Here is a 22396-nt window from a genome sequence, read left to right as displayed (position 1 = left end):
GTGTCAATAAAGAAACATGTCTCCTGGAGGCTTTTAGAGAAATCATTTTCTTTAACATGAATCTCCTCTTTTTCTTGCTTTTCTGGAAATTAACATCCAATTATTTCATTGTGAAGAGAAATGACTACAACCCTGTGGTAATCCACTTCTAATACAAAGCATAAATATCATTTATCATCAGCTTATATTATCCTGCAGCCATGTCTGTAGTGCTGCCCACATCAAGCGGGCCCTTTGGCATAGTTTATGTAAATAGAGGATGTAAGCTGTGGGAAGGGCAACGGAAATCTCCCCGTGAGATGACAAGGAGGCCTGTTGAAGTTGATAAATCACTCTGCAAACTGTTCCCCAGTGCATGTGTTTACCACTTTGTGCTTTTTAAACATTGATGCTTCACCGTTAATGCGTTTTGAATTAATAAGACACAATCTTGATGTGGAAGAAGAACGATTGCTTGAGGCGGAGATTCTCTTAAAGCATGCGATGCTTCAGGGAATCACAGAAACATCGACGTGCTGCTGCATTGTTCAAATCTCTGCCTACAGATGTTATAGCACTACTTTCTTTTACAGTCTTTTTTGAGCTCCACTGCAAAACAGATTCAGAGAGCCTGTGGAACAAAAAAATAAAAAATTGAAAGCAGCTGCCTGCATCAGACACACAGACCTACGTACAGACACACTGGCAGAGAAACAGGCAAAAAAAAATAAAAATAAAAAAAAGTGTCAAAGACAGGTAGGCAGAAAGCCACAAACAGACAAACACACATTTTCCAGTCTGACTCAGCTGTGGGCTCAGGATGAAAAGTCTGCCAGCATCATATTCTGTCTGCATTCACACTCTGAGCCAAACACTGTTTCCTCCAGCTTTATGAGCCTCTTACCTTAGCCTCATCAGACACACACACACACACACACACACACACACACAGTCAATGTAAAAGCATTCATCTGTCAATCAATGACACTACCACCACTGAAATATGAACCAACACCTAAAACAACACCTACATTATGAAGCATCTTTGTGTCCCTATGCTGAACACACTTCCTGCGCAGGGATGAGTGATCGTGTCGACACCAGCGTGCACATGCATTGTGCATATAGTATGCATGATGGAATATACAGGTTTACGTGCAAGAAAAATGTTTATAGGCATGCCTGCTTTGCTTGTGCAGAGATGATTTAAGTTCGTTTCACAGCGTGCCAGAAGTGGAACATAAACTTCCTGCTCCAAGTCCCGATGTGCGACCTTGATCATAATTCTATGAAGCGTGTCACCGTGCAGGAGCAGGTTTCCTCCTGAAATTTATTACACCGCTATTTCAAGACCAGTATCATACTTTCAGTGCAGAAGGTGAATTAAAATGTGGACATTTCATACCCATCACTTTGTACAGATTGCATGAAGTCATTCCGTGGGTGTCCATTTGTAAACAGCATTACAGAATCTTACAGAAGAGTACACTTGAATTTCCCTCGGGATCAATAAAGTATCTATCTATCTATCTATCTACTCCTCAGCTAACACTAATGGATCAAGATTAACAAACCTGTTAATAAAAAAGTAAATGTCACTCACAGAGGTCACCGTTTTACAGAGTCTTGTGCTTTGATATTATACCTTAGATTAACACACAGGCTTTTGAACAAGGCTGTAAATGTGTTCATGTCTGCTGTAGGAATGAGCTTTCTTGAATGGCCGTGCATGTTACTTCAAATGCTTTTGCAGCCAGCCTCAGCCTCAAGTGGACATTTGAGGAACTGCGACTTTCTGCACTTCCCTCATTGGCTTCATTGATCAGACTTGAACCCAGGCTGATTAAATGGCGCCAGACCAAACAGCGAGGCTAACCAACGGGAAGCTGATGCAGGGAGTTCATCTGCCATAACAAAGCTTTTTTGTACATTATTTTTGTGGGATAACAGAGAGTAACGTGTGAGTATTGTGTTACATTTAGAGTAGAGGACAACATATGGTTCAGAGTTAAATAGTTCAGATGTTTATGGGAAAGAATGTAAAGTCAACAATCACGACTGTTCATGTCCCACACTCTGCAGGGAATAAAGTTTGAAAGCCATATAACTGCATTAAAAACTCCACTGATTCAAACAGGAAGTACTGTAATACTTTAATCATGGCTTTACATTTTTATACAAAAATTAAATGCATCTTTTTTTTCTGATCACTGGATCAGAATTTCCTTTTTCTGCAACAAAGAAGTTTAGCTTTTAAAACATTGTACACTGTAGGCGTCCAGTTTCAATCACGATATACACAAATGTATTCCTCCTATTTCTGTGATTCAACAGACAAAAAGATTTGGATCAGCTTCCTCTGAACACACACACAAGCGCACACACACACACACACAAGCGCGCGCACACACACACACACACTCACACACACACACAAACGCGCGCACACACACACACACACACACACACACACACACGCACACACACACACACACACACACGAATATATCTCTGTGTATTTTTGCTTTCAGGCTGGTTTTTCTGTCTTTATTTCACAATTCATAGCTCTTGAGATTTGATATCAGCTTTCCCTGCAGGTTCCTGCCATGGGTGGCTTTCTTCTATTTCTTTGTTGTGAATTCATCTTTTCCTTTTCATGCAACAACAATGCATAATGACACCATGGAAATACACAAACACAAAAGCATCCAGTCCTAAAATCTGTCAAAAGGTTATTTAGTGTTCTTTAGCATCTTTATAATGTACACGTCTCCCTTCACCGACTCCTCTGTGTGCTCTCCCTTTATTTCCTTTACCTGAAAAGTATTGCAAGATGAAGAAAAAGGGTTCTTTTTATTCATATCTATATATATCATTTGTTGTGCATAGATGTTGGTAAAGTGCAAAAGAACTTTGGTTTCCTGTGCCGCCTCAATGGGGGAAGAGTTTGTGTAAGGCTCTACTTCTCATCGACCACAATGATTTCTCCGGGGATCTTCTCCTCTGAGTCAGAGCGATCCGACAGCTTGTCCAGATATTCCATGTCGTTAAAGCGCTCGGCAACGCACTGGGCTGTGAGCCGGGCCTCTGGGTCGTGGTCCCAGCACTCGTCTATGGAGGCGCACACTATCTGGATGCCCTGCAGAGGGAGCAGTGGAGCACAGACACAGTCAGTGATACTTCCAGCTGAGACCGTACGTGTTCACGTTTATGTGTTAGCGCACCAGTGAGTTTTATATGAATGAAATGTAAAGTTTGGCAGTTTTTTACTTTTCTTAATCTTTTATATTCTAATACTAGACTCCTGAAATCAACCCAACCTGCATGGAGGTCACGATGTTTTTATGTAAGCTGTTAGAGAGGTTGTGGTTAAACAGGACGACGACATCAAAGACTGTAGTTATTGAAGCTGCTGAACTTTAATGACCTCACCTCACGGATGTGAATAAGAACAAACTGGACTGAAAATTCGGACTCACCTCTGGACTATCAGCAGGAAGATACTGTGTTTAAATGATCTAATCGGTTGATCTGTTTCTTGGGGTATTACCTCGGCCTGTTGATCAGTGAATCAGTGAAACCTTTGGTGTGATGCAGATTGTGTTCCCCGTTTGCTGACGTAGTAAAACTCAGCCTAAAAATGTCTCCACAGTGCAACCAGAGGTCCAGACAAAGGAACTCCAATTCCAGTATTTTCACTTCCCATTACTAAAACCTTTTTGTTCTCCTTTAGTTGCTGCTCGAGCATTGGTTGAACCTTTTAAGGTCAGCAAAACAAAAAACAAAAAACAAAAAAAAGACATGTTCTATGCCGTTAATGCTCATTCTTATATTTTATGTTTTAACTCATTAAAACCAAGCAGGACCTCGAGGAGCAAGTGTGTTTGAATATTATTGCTCAACTATTGCTTTCAACTTTCATCATCCCAATGATGCCATTAAACAGATTCATGTCAAAAATGCCCCGAGTTAGCTCTCGTCACAGAGGAAAACTAACTGTTTCAACCTTTCCTGGCCTTACACAGCTGAGTAATCAGGATTTCACTTAGTTCTGCTACCATAACAAGGTCACTGTTAAAAGGTTGGGTTTTTTTTTTTTTACTGTTTCGGGAGCTTTCGGTTTTGGATTTTGCAGCTTCAGCTATATTTCGAATTCAACTAAAAACAAAGGAAACACTGTAGGAGTTCAGTATTATTGATACAGTGAGAAAGTATAGTACGTGGGACGTCTCTTACCGAGTGGTTAATCCAGCCGTCGGGGATCTCAGGTCGTCCTTTGTCTCGCAGAATGCTGTCCTTCATGCTCTCCACACACGGGTTTTCCCTGAGGTTTCCAAAGGGTGGCACGTACTCTTTCACCTCTGCATGAAAACACACACACACACAAACAAAGAAATCAGCCTTTGAACTGTTGTTTGGTACTAGCTAAGAATTCTGGAACGTATTCCTAACAGCTCTGTTGAAGAGAGGGAGCAGATCAGATGGCAGAGCCCCACAGCGCTCACATCAACAACACCTCTCAAAGGATTCACTGTGCGCTCCAAATTAAAACTGCAGGTTGCAAACTTTAAATAGCACCGAAGCAGCACAAACAAGTCAAGAACCCTGTGCTGCTGAAGAAGGGCCAAGGGGGAGATTTGCTATAGAGAAACACTTATCACATTTTTACCCTCAGCGTCAGGGGGCTTAAAGTCTCTCCCCGGTGCAGCTCTGGCTTTCTGTCGGCTCGCTTACACAACAACGGCCGGAGTGCTTGTCAGGGCGATTTGCTCGGCGAGTTTACTCTGGGTGAGATTTCAAAGCACTGGCGTGGAGAATATAGTCTGGAAGCTGCGGGTCAGAAGTTTCCAAGTACAAGTCCTCTCTTCATGAATTAATGCATCCTCAGAGTAAAACAACAAATCCAAGTCGAAACAGGCTTTGAAGCGTGAAGGGCTCGTTTAAAGAAAACGCGCGTTTCAGAGAATCCATCGAGATCTGAGAAGAGCGAGACGAGATCAGGCACATGACTGAGGGAAGATTATTCAAGTAAATCATTCCACTGATTAAAAGATGACCGGGAGAAGAAAGAGCAGTCTGAGAAACACGAGACAATCCACAAATAACGTCTCGACAGAGACAGACGCCGTCGAGCGGAGAAAAGCTTGATCTGATTTTATTTTTGGCTGCTTTGAAAACTTTCGCTTTTTAGAAAGGAGGAACGTACGAGCTGCAATGGAAACTCTTGACGAAGAACGATGATGTCATGAAAAAAACAAACTGCTACAGCTGCTCCACTGGAGTTGAAATACCTGCTTTCTGGTGTCACATATATTCCGTTTCAATAAGAGCCCGACTGATTAAATATTTTCCCCTGATACAAGCTTATCCTGTGACTATCGGCTAACTTTATTGCAGATGTGCTCAGATAATACTCGACTTATCCACCAATCAAATACCATTTCATTTGAGTTTCATTGAATTACACTGACAGCTTCTCACTATGTGGATTACAACAACTATTGTCACTCTGTCATGTGATGATCGTACGCGTGCTGTTATTTTCCAGTCGAGTGACCATCTTCTCTTCATTGAACATCTTTTCCACAAGTTTTTGAGAACTGCATTTGAGGGATCAACATACTAAGTGTGTATATTTATATCCATCTATCTCTACAGATCGAGCATGGATAAAAAAAATAAACTTAATAGTCGCTCTATAAAATCGGTATTGGATGTTTTAACTCCCAAATATCGATATCGACATCGGCCTAAAAAATACGATATCGGTCAGGACTGTAGCAAGATATCTTCTTTTAGTCTATTACTGTTATTGAGGTTTATCTTGAATTTCCCTCGGGATCAATAAAGTATCTATCTGTCTGTCTGTCTTTATTTGTAAATAGCATTTAGAATCTTATTGTTGCAAAGTGCATTGTTGATGTTTCACTGCAAACTGAAGCTAAACCGTTTCTTGTTCAACTAATATTTCAAAAAAGACAAAGTCTGGGGTTCTTAAGAAGCCAGCGGGTTAAACGAGTAGGTTTGAGAGTAAATGTTCAGAGAAAGAAAGCATAGAGTGAATCAAGAGGCACCGTGTAGAGTCGTCTTGTGTTTGCCTGAACACTAAAGTGCAAATCTCCGTTTACATGAGACACTCGTCCAGTCACGAGGAAAACACGTCGCCTCCAAGAGAGCTGACATGGAGTGTGTGTGGATAAGAAAATAAGACCGTTAAAAGTTTTTTAAAAGACGCGTTTTTTTTTGCCTCATTAAAAGAAGCTCACAGAAAGATAGAAAGCCCCTGTGAAGGAATCAGAGGCTTCTGGGACTACGACCAGGACAACCCACGACTCTTTTCCTCAAATGAAACTTTTCTCTTTTTATTTGCAAGCCGATGTCTCTAGTTTGGTGTTTAATCTTAAAACACAGCCACTAACAAATCGAAGTCTGAATTTCAGCCAAAAAAAAAAAAAAAGGGACAGATGTTTCTTCTTGTTTTGACGGATCTGAGCGAGTGTAACACTGGTGTTCTGGGACTGAAATCCACTTTGCAAACATGTTTATGTGTTCCTTTCCAAACAATGGGTGGAAAAAAAAAAAAGATGTGCCGTGCAGAAAACTTCCAGAGTAAACAAAAGTGTGTATTCCAGGATGGAAAGATCGGTCAATCGTACCTCCACAAAAAGCAAAGCTGGGGTTTCCAGGCCAACCTTAAATTAAAAGTCTGAACGAGCAAAAAGCTTTCTGTAAACACAACAACACCGGGGAAGGCAGGAATGCTGCGGTGTGCAGAAGTCACTCACAACGTTTCTGCAAAGCAATCTAACAAGGTAACAATGAGGAACTTACACTATGCCTCCTACTACATGTAGTGATGTGGCTTTTGCAAAGCGTGCACATATTTCCTCCTCAGTGTCTCTTCCTCATGTGAGACATGGCTGCAGCCAGTCAGTCTGGGAATACACAGCCAAGAGAAACTCGGTTTAAATTTAGCTTCAAAGGCCGGCTGTGATACTTCTCTCTGATGTTACCCATCAGGAGCTCGGCGATATGAAGTTCAATCACCAGTTACACAGTTCAAACCACAATGACACTATTTCAAGGTCCAGCAGTTCCATGTGGCTGCTTTAAAGCTCCTGCGTGCTGATGTTGTCTTCACGTAACGTAGTGACACTTTTCATCTGCAGCTCAAAAGGTCTCAGAGGAGCTTTAAGCAGCACTGCTGCAGCCTGTTTCAAGCTTTATTGATACAAACTCGGTTGACACGTACAAAAATGATTTTTATGGTAATTTTTGGATTCCTTGTAGCAAAAGAACATTCTGGGTTAAGGAGAGTAAAAAAGCTGGATGGGGTTAATCTGTAGGCTTTTTTTTTTTTTTTTTTAACCCTAACCCTTTTTTAACTTAGTAATAGTCTTAGTTGATGCTTAATTCATTTCACAGCAGACGGTTTCAAGAAGTCTAAACTGAATGCTATTTGATATATTCTGTAAATCAGACTAAAGTCTTGGACTTTTATAAATGATCTTTTTCACAATTTACATTTCACTTGTACTGAATTGGACGTGTGATTGATGGATTTGGATCTGGGAGATATTTTTAAGTATCAATGGTCTAAACGCGGACGCCACCAAACGGATCCAAAAGCTACAGGAAAGGAGAAACAACAAATCCTCCCACATCCTCCCAGCGCAGTTGAAAGCGAGCAGAAAAAAAACACGATGCCAGCATCTGAAAACACTGCTTGATATTCGTGTCCCGCTGCCCTTCCAAGTTAACATTCTTCTCTAATTATGTTCGACAAAGCATAAATACAGAAAACAGAACAGAAACCCTTGTCACCTAAACACATAAATAATGCAGACAAACGGCTCCCCGCAGAGCGACGACATGTGCTTGGAAACAAATGAGTAACACAGTCATGCAAACATCTTTAAATTCCCCGAGTCTGCAACCAAAATCTTGACTAATCCTTTCCCAGCCGCCTCAGCTGCTTTTCATTAGACCGCGGTGGCTGCGACACTTGTTTGTGTTCCTTGCAGGTTGTTAAAAGTCATTTAGTACAGATGTATGCATGTACGTTACACGTTAGCGGGGGCTCACTTGTGGACATGTGGTGCAGTGTTACCCTGCCATTAACTATCCCCGGTACAGGCTCTAACCCCAGAGAAAAACAACAACCCAGAAAGCTTTTTCAGCACCTGGTGGAAGCATCTCCAATAAAAATAAAATAAAAGGAGGATACATTGTCTTTCACAATCAAACCAAACCATAGTCCACATGTTCTTAATCGTGGACTATGGCAGACGCACACCAGACGAGTATCAGCCCTCCCGGCCCGGGAGGACTTTGTGGTGTGACATCTGGAGAGCAGCTGCCCCAACCTCTCCAGTCTAGGCCAACCTCTTCCTCCAGGGAATGAAGGCATTTCTTCGTCTGCAGCTCCACACACACACACACACACCGCTCCACCATTATCCCTCTCCGTAGCCCCACCCGCCCGAGAAACGCCCTCGCTGTCTCTCCAAGCCCTAAATCTGGAACCAGCTAAATTATACAGAAGAGACATTTTAGGGAACAGAGGGAGAGATAAAAAAAAAAAAAAAAAAAAAAAAAAAGGGACTGAGGCTTTTGAATCCAGCTTTTGAATCCCTCTGAGGTACGTCGATCTCTCAGTTTTCAGCTCTTCCTCTGACTTTATAGTCATGGAAGATGAAGACAGGAAAGAGATGGCTCATGGCTGGCTGACTGGCGCTGACGACAGACGTCTGTGTTCTTCTCGCCTGGTAGATCTCAGATCAGACCGTGGCCTCAGGAGCTGTGACGGAGCTGTGGAGCTATGTGGTGCAGAGCAGACATCTGTCTTACACACACACACACACACACACAGAAAGGTGGCAACAGAGACTAGAAGAAACCAGGGCTTCACCCCAGTCATTATAATAATGCCCTGGGATGTGTCACCCTGAGTTTCGGGGGGAGAGCGCACGTGTTCTTATTTTGTCTCATGTGAGGTGAGGTGACTTTCAGGGGTCTTGTTTTGACTCGCTGACTTCCAGGAACATGTGGCAATTTCAAGAAAACCAAGAAGCACGAAAGTATGAAACTTTTTTTTTTTTGGTTCCACTGCGTAAACACGTCAGTTTCTGTCTCATGGGACTCCGATTTCAAATCAATACCAGATTTCTGCCAGCTTGTTTTGATTTGTTTCTAACATGTTAGATGTCAATCACAAAACATGTTCATCAAGGTCTGAAGCGGTTTGTGTTTTTAACACAGTCTGAACTCTTCTAGTCGAAATGTTCTCATTGGATTAAGGCCTTGATGAACGACAGATTTCTCCCCTCTGCTCTTGATAAAACTGGTAGCGATAACAAAAACACACACAGTGTATTCCGGCTCATCTTTAACCTCTATTCTGGAGCTGAGACACGAGCCCCCTCGGTTTCCCCCCTCGCTCCAAGAAATCCAAGCATGCCTGTCCTCCACGTCTGTCTGTGCTGACATGAGTGAAGCTGAATGTCTGTCTGCAGTGTGGCGGTGCAGTGGGAGAGTAATTAACTGCTGCTTCACCTGCCTGAGGGGAAGGAAGAGGAAAGACAGGAAAGGAAAGGAACATGTAGAAATACTGAGCAAGAAAGTTTGGAAGCAGAGAGCGTCACAGTTTCTTTGGGGGTTTTTTTTGGTGCGAGGAGTCAGAAAAAAAATAAGATCTCAACGGGGATCTGAAATCGAGGTTGATGCAGTGGGAAATGAGTTCGCAAAGGAGTGACAGGAATGGACAGGGGCAGTTAGTCGGATGAATGGAACTATTGTCCCTAAAATCCTTTAAAAGGAAACCAAGCAAAGCCCCGCAAAACTTCATCGAGCGAGTCTGGATTCATTGAGTCCACCTTTACCAACATGTGTCCTGTGGCGCTCTGTTCTCAGGAGACGTTCCCCGCAAAGCATCCTTAAGTTAAAGCAGACATCCATACAACGCCGGCCTCAGAACAGAACGTCTCGGGGACTCTGCGTCTCAGAACAAAACAGGATATCGCCTGTTTTTCTTTTCCAAAAGGTGTACCCACAGGGCCCACATATTCCTGCTGTTTGGGAGGAAAAGCAGAGGGTGGAGGGGGGGGGGGGGGGGGGATTTGTGGGTCACACGGCCATGTTGTTTCTTAAGGGCACTCTGGGGCAGTTGTGACTGTGTGGTACATTTTAGAAGGAGGCCTCACGGGGGGATCAAAACAGGAAAACGCCAAAGTAGAAGCGTTGGTGCCCATAAGCCGGCTTTCAATCACCGCTCTGACACAATGGAGACAGGAGCAGTCACAGAAACGAGCCGGACCACAGAGACACTAAAAGGAAGTGAACACAAACGACTGACTGCTGACATGAAATACTGCGGCTTCAGATAATCACCCATTTCTATTATTTGCACATTTCCTGGCCTTGTTTTTGCAACAGAATGACAAACACAAGTAACGGTACATTAGGAAAGTGAAGGCTTTGAATCCTTGGAACTACGACGAGATGGATCGTGTGTTTGTCACTTTAGGATATGGTTCCCACAGAGATGAATGGGTCATCGAGGACACACACACACACACACACACACACAAGTCCTGTCACTGATGTAGTGAGTAAGCTCGAGGCAGACGCAGTCGGGAAATGTTCAGTGTGTTTGTGTCCTTAGAGGTCAGACGAGCTCTTTTCTTTTACTGTATTTCGGAGGATATTTATAAACACTCTGAAGGGAATTTCATCAATCAATACTTGTATTGATTTCCTTTAGACTCAGCAGCCCAGGCTAATGTCTAATTTAGCAGATGCACAGTAGATATCTCTATTATTAACTACAGTAAAGGTCACGTGGGGTGTTTATGTGCACAGTGGGGACGTATCAGGTTGATCGGGATAAAGACGCAGGGTTGGATGTTTAAAGCAAATAAGTGAAAGTCGGACTCAAGGAAACGGTTTGGACATTTTGGGGTACATGCTTATCATTTTTTTTAACAATTAAAGCTTTGTGAGGAATTTTATTTTCTGACGAAACTGGAAATAGTCAAACTGTGTTCACATGGGGGAAACGAGAACAACACAAAGCGAAAGTTCCTCATAGGAGGTTTATCGTTTTGATTGTAGATTTACTTTTTTATTTGAGAGACAAGACAGCGGTTAGAGCGGGGAATCAGCCTCTGTACATGGTGCAGGCGAGCTAACCGCTAGGCCCATGTTCGCCCACGCACAGGAGGTTCCTGGCAGTCTTCATGTTCTGCCTCAGCAGACAGGATGTGTGCTTGGCTTTTCTTTCTGCTGTGGAGGCCACTTGGAAGTTGTTGCCTTAGAGGCTCTGGTATGCAGATTGTGTTTCTCTAGCTTGGGACAGATCCTGGCACAGCGCTTCCTACAGTGTTCCCTTTATCATATGCTTTCTGATATCTCGTAACAAACACTGGATTTAAAAAACAAACAAACAAAAAACATTCCATCAACGAGTCCATCTATTAGGAACTGTTAAAACATCACAGAACAGCAGAGTGTGCTGAATCTACTGAGTGGTCGAGAAGGACACGTCACTCACTTCTGGCCTGTTTTTTTTCAAGCTGTCCTGGTTTTATGAGAGAAGGGGACAAGCTACATGGGTAAAACAAAGTCTTACTCACATACTGTATGTGCTACGTAAGGAGTAACGCTAATCCAGCATGGACTCTGCCTGTCGAGGTATCTGCACCCTTCTCAACACAGCCGAGTCCATTCTCGGCTGTGTCATAATTTTTATATTTATTCCCTTAATCCTCCAGGATCTTATTCATATGAGGCTTATCTCAACAGTTTACTAAAAGCTGCCCAGACTAAAAAGTCAAATGTTGTGATTAGGTTTCTGAAGGTTTTACATCATGAAAATATTGATGACAAAAAGTAAACACAGAAACGTTCCAAGATTGTTTCCTTTCATGTGATGATCACGCTTTGAATTCAAACACTGACCAAGCGATAGCACGGGTGAGCTTTCTCAAAGCAGTCATATCTACCATCCAAACAGTTTGTCATCCTGGATATGGCGTGTTTGATCATGCCTTCTTACCTCCTATTGCGTCACACCTGGAGATGATCTCCCACAGCACCAGAGCCATGGAGTAAACATCAGCCTGTTTGAAGCACTCGATGTTTTCCAGGTTCATTCTGGACTCCAACATCTCCGGGGCCATGTACCTGGCTGTTCCCACCTTAGGCAACAAAAACAGGGGGGGGGGGGGCTTAGTGTCTTACAGTACGTCGTGCTCATTGAATGGGAATGCATCACATGGCTTTGAATATCTTAAACAGATCGCTACAGTTCAGGGAGCTGGTTAAAACAATCACTTCCTTTTTTATTATTACAGTCTAAAGACGTCCTTAGCAAAGTGTTATTTACCTGCTGTAGTAAGTTGTCCCATTACAGTTTAACCTGAATTACAACCACCTTCAGGAGTACATCATAATTGAAAAAACAAAAGGTGGCTCGAAGAACAACAACACGACGCTTGTCTGCACTTAATAACGACCTTCAAAATGAGTTCACGGCTGCCTGCTCGAAAATGCATTGAAGGCATTACAATGCGTCGAAAAAGTGAAGCCTTTTCATAACACAGTGTAATATGACTCTTGCTTTATTCCATCAGGGTAATGAGTCCATTAAAAATCAATCAGGCCTGTCTGTTACACCTAAGATCTCGAACAGCACTGCGTCTATCGGCGTTATCCATCAGAGGCCGAGATCGAGCCGGTGAATAATATTTAGAGACGGTGTCCTGCGAGTGATGAGACCAGGAATGAAAGCTTGATGGATAGGACGGCTGTTTTCATGGTCTGATAACCTCAAAGATAAAAACCACGGGGTTCGATTGGTCTGTGTCTGAGGTGCCGGTGCACATTATAACAGAGGAGTGTTCTTTCTTTTTTAATCTCTAAGGGAATAAAAGACAAGAAAAGACTCATTGGAAACCCAGAAATAAGGATTAAAAAAGGTTTCACCTGTCCACTGTTGGCTAACTCATCCACAGACAGAGTGTTGTCCAGGCGGAGGGCAAGGCCAAAGTCACACAGGCAGCAGGTCAGGTCGCTTTTCACCAGTATGTTGGAGCTCTTAATGTCCCTGTGGGCGATTGGCACCTTGTAGCGGCCGCAGAGCGTGTGGTCGCTGTGAATGTGCGCCACGCCTTGCGCTAGCGAAGCCCCCAGTCGACACAGTTCGTGCCAGCTGACAACATGGTGGATCAAGTATTCTTGGAGGTTCCCTCTCGGCTGGTACGCTGTGATCAACCAGTACTGTCTCTGCGCCTTCCTCTCCTCCGCTGTCAGGAAGTGGAGCACGTTTTCGTGCCTCAAATCCGCGTCCGAGAAAATGTCCTTCTCGTTCTTCCACGACGCGTACTCTTCGCACTGGAAAATCTTCACAGCCACGGTCTCGAACGCCTGCTCCTCGCTCACAGACGAGCCCTGCTTCAGCTTGGCTTTGTAAACCTCCGCAAAGCGTCCTTTTCCCACCTGGACGTCCAGCTCGATGGGCAGCAGCTCCGTGTTGTGGTTGAGGTTGTTGGCGTGCATGGAGCTGCTCTCGGAGCCCTCGTCGTCGATCATGATGGCGTGAGCGTCGCTGAAGTCGTGCGGGGTTCCCTTCTTGCGTCTGGAGCTGGCCTGTCTCTGGCGGTAGACCCGATAGCAGTAGAAGGAGGTGATGACGACGACAGCCATGACCAGCAGAGGCACCAGGCTCACCAAGATGACCGCCACCACATGGGACTCCTTATCTGAAGGAACTAAATCACAGGATGAAGATGATGACGATGCCAAAAATTATATTCTGTTAACAGCAGCAAAAAAAAACAAAACACAAAGAGGTTTTTCTAAACTCTGCTCATTCCCTTCGCATTTTAAAAGTTCAAGAACAGCAGCTACATTGAGTTTAATCATCGTATTTATGTGGTAAAAAAACCCCCTGTTTATTACTCTCTAGGATTTGTAATCTATTTTAAAACACTTTATTCCACTTGTTTTTTTACTAGGAATGATTGTAAATACACTAACAGTTTGCTTCCTAGAATAAACAAATGAAAAACTCAAATTCTGTCTCATCAGATTTGATCAGCAGCATCAAGTTAAAGGTAATTTAATGTTTTCTCGGAACGGCGGGGAAACCTGAACCCCACCCTTTGGAATGCCGAAAGAGCATCTGAAAGCTAAAGTTAGCGCCTGGACCACAAAGGCAAAGTGCTCCAAAGCCTTTACCCAGCCAACCACATATTGTTTCTCTTTATAGTCTGTCTGATTCTTTTTCATTTTAGACACGCTGTGTCTGGGAGCTGCTCGGGGTTTGGCAAACTGTGTTTATGGTCCACTTTTTGAAGCTGCAGTCATAAAAACAGGACTATAAAAGCTATTACTAGAAAACCTCAAGTGGTCCTCAGTTTGATGACTTCTAAATCATCATTTGCATAGTGTCTATTTTCGAGAGTGTCACACCTCTTTTCCAAACATTTACAAAATACTCTACATCTGAAACCTAGCTGAAGATTTGGATTGCAAAATGTGAAATGGTGATATTTCAAAAGCAGAAATATTCTTAAATGTTGACCATACTGCTCAAGAAAAAAAAAACATACATTTATTTTCCAGTACTGTGAGAACAGAGATGTGCTAAAGGAGGAGGAGACTGCCCAGTCAAGCCCTCTGGTTCTCTTTATTTTTCTTTATGCTAAACAGGAAACCGCATGTCTGAAATCCTCAACGTTGCCACAGACGGTTTGTTTTCACTTCCACTGAGTGAGAAGCTATTTCTCTCAACAAACCTGTCTCTGTGCCTCCTGGACTCGCTCAGCATTAGCCAAACATTTTTTAGGAGGATGAAATATTTAATGTTTGGGAGAACGGCTTCTGTGAGCAGAGTATATTGTGAGTAATCATGAGCAGGCTGCCATCGCGGACGAGCTTCGGTGTTTCTCCAGCTCGGCATCGGTCCGGAAACCTTTCGGAGCTTCTCCAATATCTCCGGGGATAAATATCTCCAATATCTCCCGTTTTATCACGTTCCTGTTTCTGGGGCGTATCAGAAACATGTGGAGAGCTTTAAGGTTGACCTACCTTCTCTGGTCCAAATAATCCAGACCTTTCTTCATCTTAGAACATAGTGTCTGCTGTGTTGTTGTGAGAGTTGGGAACGTTTCATCATAGCATGTTTCATTACACTGATGGACATCATTTCAATGTATTAAACTACAACTTAAAGCTCCCCCCTAAATTAATAATTGATACATTTAATAGAGTGTTTTTTTTCTTCTTCTGATTGACCTAGTAAGACAAGCTTATTGTTCTCAGGTTCAGTCCCTTTAACTTCCTGTTTTCCTGAGCAAAAGATTTCTGAAAAAATAAAAATTTCTTAATATGCTTAAAAGCACCATGAGCCTGCATGTGAAATAGCTCAGCTGACATTTGTCAGTAAGAGGAAGTTCTGTGTTTTTTGTGACATGTGCTTTGGGGTTATTTTGTATCCTTAGGTAGGAGCTTAAATCAGAGCAATGCTTTAAGCAACACCGACGCACCGGTCACTAGCCAGAATAAAAAACTCCTACCTGACTGGTATTGTTGCCTCACATTTGTTATTTCTCTTGCAGCACCTTCATTATACCGCTGTCTCATGTTAGTCCCCGAGAAGTCAGAGAGAGTGCACAGACATTCTCAGCAGCGAGACCATGTATTTCCATTGCGTGGTGGTTCGCACTGTGCAGATGCTTTCAATTTGGCTCTCGGTGCAGAGCCAGGTCGCGGAAATGCCTCAGTGTTATTATTGCCTGGATGCTATAGTCAAAATACATCTGATACCAGGGCTGGAGCTGTAACCGGATTTGAAAAGTCAATGTTTCCCAAACCTGTTTGTGATCACGTATCTGGAGGGTCTGACTGCACACAACACATGTGTTAGCGTTCATGCATGACGCCTTACATGACAAGCTGAGAGAAGGGGGCATTATATCAGGTCGACTGTGACTATGACGTTATGTTGGACAGATGTACGAACCAATGAGAATTTAGAAAAAAATCAAATAGATACAAGAGATATTGACCAAAAGGAAATGTATGTAACTGTTGTTAAATATGTATTTCTGCTCTTTTAACACAGTGCTAGGTGGAAAGATTGATATCGCTATTTTTCGGTGACTGTAAGGAGAAACAGTTAACCAGACTTGTAACTGACTTGTCAGACTTTGATAACCTCCAACACTGCAAACTAGCTGCACGTAAAAGCAAGATCTCTGGTCTTCATGCACAGCTACTTTAACTACTACTGTAGCTGCAGAGGAGTGTTTATTGTGATTGCACGTTATCATAGGTCTATAAACGTGGTGTTTCCCATGTTTTAATAGATGCACGATCACAGAGGACTTTTAAAATCTTTTTTTTTTTTTTTAAAAAGGCATCTGTGGAAAAAAACTCCACAGAGATGATGTTTGAATACATAAGATGAGAAGGTGAGAGTCTTGTGTTGAAACTTACGGGACTTGAAGAAGATGCGTTCGTTGCACTCGTCCTCGGAGCAGGAGCAGATGAACAAGCCCTTCCTCTCTTTCATCTCACACTTGCTGTTGTTGTAATCCTCCAGGACCAGGCCGTACAGCTTCTGGGACGGGTCGTGGCAGACCGTGTCAAAGGTGACGTTGTCATCCTTCTTCCTCCTGGAAAAAAGAGAGGAGACGCACAGAAAATGCTGCCTTTACTGGATTGAGTTTGATTGATACACTTTTGGCCCAAGTTCACTTTTTTTTGGAGATGCAATGTTATAATGTATCAAGCAAATGTTTGCACGTCTACAGCTGTGCAAATAAAGCATTTTTCAGTCGTACGGTGATAAAGCGGGAACTGTAAAAGTCAAATTTGTCTCCTTCAGCAGTCTACAGTCTCAGCAGTATGTAAATGATTGAATACACAGGTCACATTTGCAAACAGCAAGAGTTTTAAGCACCAGTACAAACAGGAAACAAGGAAAACCCTGAAACTGCACAAATATACATATTTAAAATTCACTCCCCTGCTGAGCAGCGACGTGAGAAACATTTTAAAGAGGCACTGCTGTCCATGAGCCGTTACCTTTCTGCTGACCTCAGCTCGTAACATGCCCGCAACTACGCCTAAAATAATGAGAAACAGCAGCACGGCCTTAAAGTTCGAACACAAACACAAATCTGCTTCCTGCTGCTTCTCACAATGAAAGTGAGATTTAATGCTGAGGGGGGCGGGGGGGGCGGGGCTGCTGTCATTATCCAGCTAACTGTCTCTCCAGACTGACAGAGGAAGACACTTTAACATCTGAGAGGAAATGATTCCTGAACTCATCCGCAAACAAGCGTCCCTCCTCGTTTATTCGAACACGTCGAATGAAGTAAGCGAACGACACAGTGGGGGAAAAATTTACCTTTTCATGAAACTCACCAGATACTGACGCACACGTCTTCATAGTTGGGACAAATGGACGTAATCTCACAGTCCGCATTGCAGCTCCCTTTGCCGTTGCAGTCGGTTTCCCGCACGTCACAGAACTTGCACAGCCTTCTCAACTTCATGATACTGGATTCTAGGAGAGGGAAAACAAAGATGCTGAGAGATGTATTGAACATGGTTTTGACTAAGTTTGGTTTCTTTTTGTTTTGTAACCAAAAGCGACCGTATCTGGACAAACAGCGTTTCCGGGCTGATACGTCACCGTCGTGCATTTTCATTCACACGTAGATAACTCTGATTCTTTTCATCCATTTCACTCCAAAAGGGACCATAATTCACTCTGTATAAGATAAAAAACTAGATAAAGAGACCAAAAAATCCACAGGGGAAAAAAAGTTGGCAGTGGTTACAAAAATCTATATGGGCTCTTTTTTTTTTTTTTTTTATCAAATCTTGTTTGGTACAATCAGCCTTCTTTTTATCAGACAGACGCTACAAAGTCCCAACAGTCGAGAAAAAATATCAACAAAAAAAAAAAACACACTCATTCCCTCAGCGGTAAGCGTTCTGAACAAAATGAAACTCTCTTTTTAGAAGCTCTTTTAATGTCTGAGTGACACTTTCTGTTTTTAATGTAAGTTGTGTTTATTGGTTGAGCACGGTCAAAGGAGAATTTGGGTCACTGTTGGGACAGACAAAGAAAGTTGATCTATCTTAAGCCAGCAGTGTAGTCAGCCTTGCTGGTCATTAAAAGAAAGGTAATTCAAATGACTTCACTTCACAAAAACTAAAAGTCTTTGAGTATCTTCTTATAGTTTAATCGACTCGACTCAGCAGCATTTGAAAAACAACTTTAAAATGATGAAACACATCTATGTTGATTAATAACTGTATATTAGCATTTTAATTAAAGGGACGGAGCCTTCTGGAATGTTTCAATAAGTAAAAGCAGATTTTTCAACCGACCACGAGAAAAAATCCAAACTATGTGATCCTAGAGGGCAGGACAGATTTCTTCCCCTGTGAAGTCTGAACAATAAGAGCAGCGCGCAGTGGCATCCACCTCCTTTGGTCTTGTTCAGACTTGACTTTGCCGCCAGGCAGGCAGGCAGGCAGGCAGGCAGGCAGGCAGACCCGTATCAGTGAGACAGACTGGATTGTGTGATGAGTGCCTGTGGGTTTGATAGTCATCTCAGGAGACAACTGGCAGACAGGCAAGAACAACAAACAAAGGAGAAGCGAATGCATCTCACTGCGCTGAGGAGTCTCCCATTTGTCACGCCGATGAATTAGCTCGCCACGTCGAGCGCTGCTGTGCCGTGGGTTGTTCACGAGTAGCGGAGACTTTGAATGTGCGAAGAGAGAAAAAAAAATTAAATGTGTGCACCTGTGTTTACATGTTGAGTTCTTGCATTGTACAGATGTTTTGAGTGTGTCCTTGGACTGATACAGAATCATCCAGGCATCATGCTCCTGTTCCAAATACAGAGGACAGATGGAGCACTAAGGAAGCTACACAATCTCTACACTCCTCTCAAACTTTCCTTTTTCCGAAATTAGAGTCCTTCCCCGCCACATTAAAAGGACTGGCGTTGGAAATGATCCTAAAAGAGGATCCTCCAACTTTCCCAGGATCAGTCTGAGAGGAGGAAGAAGAGGTTGAGGCGTCATCAGGAAAGAATGCTCCTTACATTTAAGTCCACGTGACTTTGGTGGGTTTGTGTAAGTGTGCACAAAGAAGAGTTGGGAGGCACGTTTAAGAAACAGCTGGGCGCGTCGCAGGGATTTTTTTTTTTTTTTAATCGAGAGAGGTCGAGGGTCACTAGCACGCTGAAGACGGTACTCTTTCAAGTTGTATTCAAGCTCACGTTGACAAACGACAGACGAGACACCGAAACAGGAAATGAAAAGACTTGACAGTTCTGCTGCAGCGCAACTGCACAAACCCTCTTGATGTATTCTCCACGTGCACAGGAAGTTGAACTTTGCATCAGAATAGACGAGCTGAGATCAAGGCTGGGAGAAAAATTAGGTTTACAAACTGTAGTTGAAAGCTCCCAGGGATAAGAAGTACTGCAAATAAATACGTGTGATGTACCTGAAGAGGTAGCTGGTTTTTCTAAAGATGGCATTGGCTGTGTCTTTGATCACATGACCACAAAGTGAGTCGAGTTGCAATATAACTACACTTCTCAGCAGTCAGAAGATTCTGTGAAGAAGTGTGCTGACTTGAGGAAAAGGTGCTGGGTGTGTGTGTGTGTGCGCTCTTAACCCCTACACAAGAAGCCGTCTGTGTCAATCGGACCAATCTACAGGGTGGAGTCAGACCTGCAGCATGTAGCAGCAGAAATAGAGCAACAACTTGAGAGTAACTGAGTAGTAGAGAGTAATAAGTGTTGAAAGCATCCCGGCCCTGCTGCCATTTAGTCCGATCCAGAAAGAGATAGTGATGATGAGCTTCTAACAAACGGCTCCTTGCTGGCTCGTGTGTCATATCCTGTCTCTGTGTCATCGTTAATTTATACGAGAAAAAAACAAAACATTCACATAACTTTCCCTTAAATATAAATCAAGAAATATCAATCAATAGCAACAAGAAAACCAGTGAAGCATGTGAGGCCTCTGTAACTTTTAATGGCCTCAGATATGCAAAGCTAATAAGAAGGTGCACACATACTACGCAATTCTGGCGTGATAAATTTAGCTTCAGTAATAATCCAGAGGGGATAATAATAAATGAATGAGAAGTTTGGGGGCCAGAAGCTCAGCTCCCTAAAAAGGATCTAAAAGCCCCACCACTGTAATAACAACATTGTACTTTTACTTCCTGGAACTCTCACAAACAATAACACAAAATTGATGATACTAGAACTCTGGTCTGAGAGCGATTTAAAACTCTTGGTGAGAGTTTGAAGTTAATCAGCACTGAGGGGGAGAGATAGGAAGGTGGTTGAGCTGGAGTAATTATATCATTAGAGCAATCCTCTGGAAGAGCATGTCATTTAAACCCAGGAGGCGGTGCTATGGAAGGGATGAATGGTAGTAATTGTCACCCAGGGCTAGCTATAATTGCAGAGAAGAGGGGGGAAAGAGGATTAGGAGCAGCCAAAGCCACTTGGTGCCTCTGGGACTCAGTCTGAGATACATGAAGGTAAAAACAGTGTACTCCAAAGGGGGGGATGTTACTGTATAGACCTGTTAGCAATGCGGGTGTGTACATCAAAGATGGAGATGCAGTAGGTGGGCTTTAGAGGAAGTACTGTAAGGACAGGTGATGGCCACCTCTGAGCGAATGTAGCATTTACAGGCAGGTATAGGAAAGAAGTTAAAGAACATAACAAGGAGACAGGAACTGTGCCAGCAAGTAGCCTAAACTCAAAGGCTCGTGAGCGACTTCAAGGCTAAATAACCTGCGCACTTAAATATCAAATATGGCGCTCTCTTTAAATCTAGGGCGCTTTAATTTGAAATTTAAAAACGTTTAAAACACTCCTGTTAAAAAGTAAAGAGCATAAAAACCCTATAATGTTTTCGGAGAGGAAGCAATTTGTCAATATGAAGCACGCTAATGGGTCACAGACGCAGCTCTTAATCAGACGCAGCCGCGTTCGCAGCTTTTGGCAACTTTTCGAAAAGCTTGAAACTCACCCGCTTCCTCCAGCAGAAGACCAGCAAAGAGTATCACTCCACAACAAAAAGCGGAAAACCGAAGTAGCTCCATTTAGAAACGGCGTGTGTGCTCCTTTCTCTGTCATTAATTAACCGAAGAAGTTTAAACGAGTAGACATCCAGACTTCTGCCAGCCTGTTGCTGCTCTGAACTCCCTCACAGCTCTGAGTAGTAGGAGCAGAGTAAACACACCAGGCAGGACTTGCCCTATATGACTCACAGTATGTGTGTACTTTTCCTGAAACAGGAAATCTTCTGAGGGGTTGGACAGTTTTTTTTTCTTCTTCTTCTTCTGCTCATGTGGCTCACACACACACAGTCTTGAACCATGTCATTAAGAGGCTAGGACTTGAAATGACATGCTTGAAAATAGCTAAACCAGAGGCTTCACCTATGGGCCACAAGTAAAAAAGCAAACACCATGATTTACTTCAAAGTAGTCACACCTTGAAGTAAAGAATGCTTGTATTTAATTTGATAATTTATACACAGTGAACTCCTTTAAGTGTCCATAAAATTACATTCCTCTGCTACCTTTCTGGAGAGGTGCCAAGCTCAGTTAATCAAGGACGACACAAGAAGTGTTGAGAGTAACTCCATATCTCATAGTGTTGGTTTTTATCGAAGACACACAGAGGTTAAGTCCACTCTAACACCCATAAATTAGCCGTTATTGCCGAGGCTTTGCAGATGTGTTTTTTGTTCTGCATACTCAAGAGGTGATGTCAGGTTTTTCACTCCTGACCCTGTGACCCCGGATCTTATAACTCTCCACACAGGACGTCTGCTCCCTCTTACGCCATCGCCTCACTAAGCTTTATTATCGGCTCTTGTACTGCTGAGCATATTAAGGCGTAGGTGTAGTGTGGAAGATGGAGTGCCTCAAATCTGCAGAACTTGACTTAAAATAGTCACTCGTCTTAACTTTCTTTAGTATATTCGAAATAATATATTCGAAGTGACTCCTCCTGTCTGTATATTCATGGTGTTGACTTTTAACAGGAACAAATACAGTTAGTAAATCAAATAAAAGAATACACATCTAAAATGTTATTATTATTTTAGTAATTTTAATAGCCTTAGAAAAGGTTATTAAAATGCAAGCATAAAATGAAAATAAATTGTCAGGGTCATTTGGTCATGATGGAATTCAATTCAACAAACATAACACTGAGTTAAATGAATTTCATGGTTGATGGCGTCAGTTTAGAAAAAAGTGACAAGTGGTTACAAACACAGGGCTCAGTTGTGTGACTCATAATGTGAGAGTTTGCACCTTTGTTTAGCCCATTTCACTGACCTTATT

At 42.7% G+C, this 22396-nt stretch overlaps 1 protein-coding gene across 1 annotated transcript; it reads right to left on the bottom strand.

Moving 5' to 3' along the window:
- Positions 1-2115: 2115 nt before the first annotated feature.
- Positions 2116-21264, bottom strand: tgfbr2a (transforming growth factor beta receptor 2a). The gene is made up of 7 exons (XM_079367383.1): positions 21070-21264; positions 17413-17554; positions 16480-16658; positions 12964-13748; positions 12035-12176; positions 4216-4340; positions 2116-3118 (listed from the first exon to the last, which is right to left on the bottom strand). The coding sequence occupies exons 1-7, from the start codon at positions 21140-21142 to the stop codon at positions 2939-2941; spliced, it is 1626 nt and encodes a 541-aa protein (XP_079223509.1). The 5' UTR covers positions 21143-21264; the 3' UTR covers positions 2116-2938.
- Between the last annotated feature and the right edge of the window lie 1132 nt (positions 21265-22396).

This window comes from Symphodus melops (assembly GCF_947650265.1).
Source record: "Symphodus melops genome assembly, chromosome: 18".
Taxonomy (NCBI): domain Eukaryota; kingdom Metazoa; phylum Chordata; class Actinopteri; order Labriformes; family Labridae; genus Symphodus; species Symphodus melops.
The sequence above is the reverse complement of the archived record's forward strand: the minus strand, read 5'-3'. Positions and strand labels throughout refer to the sequence as shown.

Bases quoted from the DNA above. Each gene is read 5' to 3' on its own strand.
- tgfbr2a (XM_079367383.1), bottom strand. From the start codon at position 21,142: ATGGAGCTACTTCGGTTTTCCGCTTTTTGTTGTGGAGTGATACTCTTT. The intron at 17,555-21,069 runs GTGAGTTTCAAG...TCCCTCTCCTAG, and splicing joins TCTTCTGCTGGAGGAAGCGG to AATCCAGTATCATGAAGTTG. The intron at 3,119-4,215 runs GTAAGAGACGTC...CTCCCTCTGCAG, and splicing joins ACGGCTGGATTAACCACTCG to GGCATCCAGATAGTGTGCGC.